The following is a 5,178-nucleotide window of genomic DNA, read 5'->3' on the forward strand; positions in this document are numbered from 1 at the left end:
ATATGTGGGGTGTTTGTGAGTGTGTTTGTGAGGAGGTGTACGATAGCATCACGTGGGTGTTTGAGGCGTGCTTGCGGAAGAATGGGCTTGCGAAGAGACGCAACTTGGCCTATAGGCAGCTGGTAGGTTCCTGGCTGGGGTGTTTGTTGGGGATGGGTTGTGTGGAATAGGTAGGGTTTAGTGTATGTAAGATGTTGGTGTATGTAGGGTTCAGTGTATGTATGAAGTTGGTGTATGTAGGGTTTTGGTGTATGTAGGGTGATCGTGCGAGTAGCATGTTGATATATTAGTATATATAGGATGTTAGTTTATGTCGAATGTGGGTGTATGTTGTATAATAGGACATACTATATATTTATTTATTGAAGTCTATGTTCCCTCACACTTTCCGCATACTTATCCTTTGCCACACCAACTCCCCTCCCATCCCACCCCCACCCCTATCCCTCTGCAGTGTCAGATCATCTGCAAGCGTCGTCGTTTGCACGCGCCCACTGCCATTCTGTCGCAGGCGTATCTGTTGCTGCACGAGGGCCTCTCCGATCTGTCCGGTACGTTTCTGGCCGAGATATTACTCAACACCACCAACATCTTCACTCTGGGATTGCCAGGCAGCTCAGTGCTACTGTCGACGTATCTGGATGGTGAGTGATGATGCTTGTACACACACATACACATTGTACACACACACAAGTGTCTGTGTGTGTAGCGTGTATGGTTGTGAATAGCGATTGTTGTTCTACTGTCAGTGCCCCTGACCCATACCTCACTCTCTCTCGCTCATCTGTTCTATTTATAATTCTTGTTCTATTTATAGCCCAACCCCCCAGCCATCTTATCCGTCTCATCTCCTGTTCTATTTGTACCTCTTGTTCTATTTATAACCCACCCCCCAGCCATCTTATCCGTCTCATCTCCTGTTCTATTTATACCTCTTGTTCTATTTATAACCCACCCTTAGCCATCTTGTCCGTCTCATCTCCTGTTCTATTTATACATCTTGTTCTATTTATATCCCACCCCCCAGCCATCTTATCCGTCGTGCGCCGTGCCAAAGGGACAGCCCCCACACTTCGGCGTGCTGCGCTGACCATAGTAGGTAGCATATTGTATGTGCCAATGCTATACGATGCAGAGGACAATCCCAGCCCCCGTGGGCGACCCAGGCGCACATCTTCGGACCGGTTGGCCAGGCCCTATAGGAGCCGGTCCAGTTCACCGTTAGGTAGGTGTGGGTGTGTGTCCGATTTGGTACGTACAGGGCCACTCCGGCAGTCGGCCGGGTGCGCCTGTTGCTATGGCAAGTGGGTGTTGTCCGGGGTGTACTGCCACTCACTCATGGGTTGGATATTGTATATAGTGAAGTTTTTAGGGTTTTAGTGTTTTACACTCAAGGGCTGGGTAAAGTATATAGTGAAGTATAAGGACATAGTATGGGCTTTAATTGGGATGCACACGCACGTAGAATGTCATTCGCATATTAGCAATCGCACGTTGGTTTAGATGTATTGGCCGACACACTCATTAAGTTTAACTTAATTGACCTAAACACCCATTAAATTCAAATTAATTGTCTACACACCCATTAAATTCAAATTAATTAACCCACACACCCACTAACGTCAAACTAATTGGCCTACACCCGCACCAATCCACTCAGCCGAGGTGTCGTTAGCTCAGGATGCGCATGCCACCGATCCATCGCATCACCTGCCAACACACGAGACCACCGCTACGTTTGGCGAGATACGCCCCAGAATCATCAGAGGCACTACATTTGAAATACTCAGGACGGCTGTGCGCACGGGTGGGTGGGGATATTGATGTACACATGTACGTGTGTGTGTATGTGTGTATATATATGTGTGTGTGTGTGTGTGTGTGTATAAAGTGTGTAAGGTAGTATAATGGTCAGGATCATCAGAGGCACTACATACGTAATACTCAGGACGGCTGTGCGCACGGGTGGGCGGGGGTATTGATGTACATATGTACGTGTGTGTGTATGTGTGTATGTGTGTATGTGTGTGCGTGTATGTGTATATATATAGAGTGTGTATGGTAGTGTTGGTATCAGTGTACACATGCTCGCATATGTACGTATGTGTATATCTGTGTATAGTGTGTGTGGTAGTGTTAGTATCAATGTAGTCAAGCTTGCATATGTACGTATGTCTGTATGTGTATATAGAGTGTGTATGGTAGTGTTGGTATCAATGTACACATGCTCGCATATGTACGTACGTGTGTATGTGTGTATAGTGTGTGTGGTAGTGTTGGTATCAATGTATACATGCTCGCATATGTACGTACGTGTGTATGTGTGTATAGTGTATGTGGTAGTGTTGGTGTCAATGTACACATGCTTGTATATGTACGTACGTGTGTATGTGTGTATAAAGCGTGTATGGTAGTGTTGGTATCAATGTATACAAGCTTGCAAATATGCGTATGTGTGTATGTGTGTAGTGTTAGTATCACTGTAGACAAGCTTGTATATGTACGTATGTCTGTATGTGTAAATAGGGAATAGGGTGTGTGTGCAGTATTGTTATCCGTACGTATGGGTGTATATTCGTACGCATATAATTACGTATACGTATATATTCGTCTATACATATTTACGTATGCGTATATATTCGTATGTACAATGTACATATACGCATAAGTACTTATTCGTATCTAAATAAAGTGTGTACGGCTGTGTTCTGTGAGGTCCGACCCAGGATACTCGACAACGCCACCACACAGCAGATGCTCTAGAACGTCGTGTTTGTATTTCGTGTTGGTACATACACACTCAGCTATCCGCTACATCCACGCGTATGTGTGTGCATGCACTCTTTATATAAACTAACGCACCAGTCACCCCTTATTACACCCCCTCGTATACAGAAAAAGACCCCGAGAACATCTGCATCGCCCTGGTGAACATCGGCAATCTCGTGTACTACCACATGCTACAGTACGCGTCGGTGGCCACCGAGACAAACCGCGACACCGGTTTTGCCACAGATGCAAACTCTCCTTTAGCGGGGATGACTCGGCAGAAGTCGTGGTTAGATCCACCTGAGAAGCATGCGCAAGGTGAGATAGGGATATGTGTGTGTGTGTGCGTGTGTGTGTCTATGTCTATGTACTTGTACTTGTGGTTGGGTGTGTGTGGGCGGGTGTGTGTGTATGTGTATGTGTATGTGTGTGTGTGAGTGTATGTGTATGTGTGTGTGTGTGTGTATGTGTATGTGTGTGTGTGTGTGTATATTTCCATGTCTATGTACATGTGTATGTGTTCGTGTATGTGCATGTGCATGTATATGTGTGTGTGTATATATTTCCATGTCTATGTGCATGTGTATGTGTTCGTGTATGTGCATGTGCATGTATATGTGTGTATATGTATCTGTATCTGTATCTGTATCTGTATATGTATGTGTATGTTTACATATGCATGCATATGAGCACATGAACATCTGTCGATGACCATATTCCTGTGCATGTGCTGAGTACATGCATACATGGCTATGACCATGTGTGTGTTAGTGTGGGTCTCTCACATTCAACGTTTGGTACACACGTGTATGTTTGTATATATCTTCAGTGCCTGCGACATGAGCGTCCGCAGGCTTTAGGGTTTACTACACCATAAACCTCTAAAACATGACTATTTGCAATTCGGAGTGTGTGTTCACGCCCGCACGCCTATATACATCAGTCTTTATATATATATATATTTTAAATTTGCTATGTGTGGTTAAATATAAAATCCCTCTGTCACACATCCACCCACCCCCCAAAACCCTAAACTCCAAACCTTCACACACCCCTCCAGGCCAATTCCGCAACACCGAGACCTCCTTCCAGTCCCCACCCCACCCTCCGCCCAGTGGTAACCATGACAACCGTCGGGCATCCTACACCACCGCCGCCAACGAAGAGAAGAGCTACCAAGGCATGGTGATGCTATTGGTCGACACGTTGCTAGGGCAACTGAATGTCCCTGCGCCTCACAACATTGTGTGTGATATGGTCATCGCACAGCTGTCGCTGTTGCCAGATGTCATAGGCCCCTTTGTCACGTCACAGGATATGAATGATCTGGATGCGGGCGATGCACCGGATAAGGGTGTGTACATGTGTATATTGTGTGTGTGTGTGTGTGTGTATGTGTGTGTGTAGATGTATCCTCCTTTATTCCCTTATACGCTTCCTTATCCCTGACCCCCCCCCCCCCCCCACTTCAGGTGCGTGGGCAGCCCTGGGTCGCCTGTCCTTTCTCCTGTACACAGAAGTCATGGCCAACTTCTCTGACGCCATCATGACAGCCCTGTCACTCGACGCACACAGCGCAGAAGAGCAGCGCCTCAAAGACAACCGCATCACGCGACTGTTGTTTGCGCTCATGGACTGGGCCATGATCACCCCCAACACGGCAAAGGTGTGTGCTTGTGTGGGTATGTGCTTGTGTGTGTGTGTGTGTGTGTGTGTAGGTATACATATACCTACACTTGCCTGTGTGGGCGTAGATACCTGTTATGGTAGTCCTATAGTTGAGCCTGTCGCTGCTGTGTTATAGGCGTGTGTGTTTCGTGCGCGACCCTTTTCTCCGTAGGCCATGGGTACCCATCCCGCGTGTGTTCAGAGTTGTAGGCCTTTAGGCTTGGGTTGACATCTACCCAACTCTACCACCGGAATGATATAACTTGCTACTAACGTCAACGTCTGTACAACAATCAAACGCAAACCGTCACATCGTACCGAACTGCTTTGTCTCTCCTCACCCGTGGAGTGTTTCCCATCTACTTCTGCTCTAGGCCACCATCACCACCAGACATAGAGCGCAGAAGTCGTCGTCACTGTCCAAGTTGGATGCCACAGGATACAGTCCGAAGGTGTGGAGGGAATGTGTGCATGTGTGCATGTTTGTAGAGATGGCATTACGTATATTCATGCGTGCATATGCGTGGAGATGGCATCACGTGTATCCGATTGTAGTGTGTTACGTGTAGCATCTGATTATAACTCACTTCTGTGGGTTGTCCGGGCAATTGTAGATTCAGTGCTTTCCTTTTTGTCAGATCGCGTCGCATTCTGTACTACTGTTGGGGTACAGGCACATTCATATTCAGTGTTTATCATAGCTCATATATCATATATCATATACATATTTTTATATATCTA

General features: G+C 46.4%; 1 protein-coding gene across 1 annotated transcript; it reads left to right on the top strand.

Moving 5' to 3' along the window:
* Window positions 1-1,119: 1,119 nt before the first annotated feature.
* Window positions 1,120-5,006, top strand: SARC_02664 (hypothetical protein; the record flags this gene model as incomplete). The annotated part of the gene is made up of 6 exons (XM_014303567.1): window positions 1,120-1,225; window positions 1,661-1,807; window positions 2,896-3,087; window positions 3,830-4,123; window positions 4,242-4,435; window positions 4,812-5,006. The coding sequence occupies 6 exons, from the start codon at window positions 1,120-1,122 to the stop codon at window positions 5,004-5,006; spliced, it is 1,128 nt and encodes a 375-aa protein (XP_014159042.1).
* Between the last annotated feature and the right edge of the window lie 172 nt (window positions 5,007-5,178).

This window comes from Sphaeroforma arctica, assembly GCF_001186125.1.
Source record: "Sphaeroforma arctica JP610 unplaced genomic scaffold supercont1.122, whole genome shotgun sequence".
Classification (NCBI taxonomy): Eukaryota; class Ichthyosporea; order Ichthyophonida; genus Sphaeroforma; species Sphaeroforma arctica.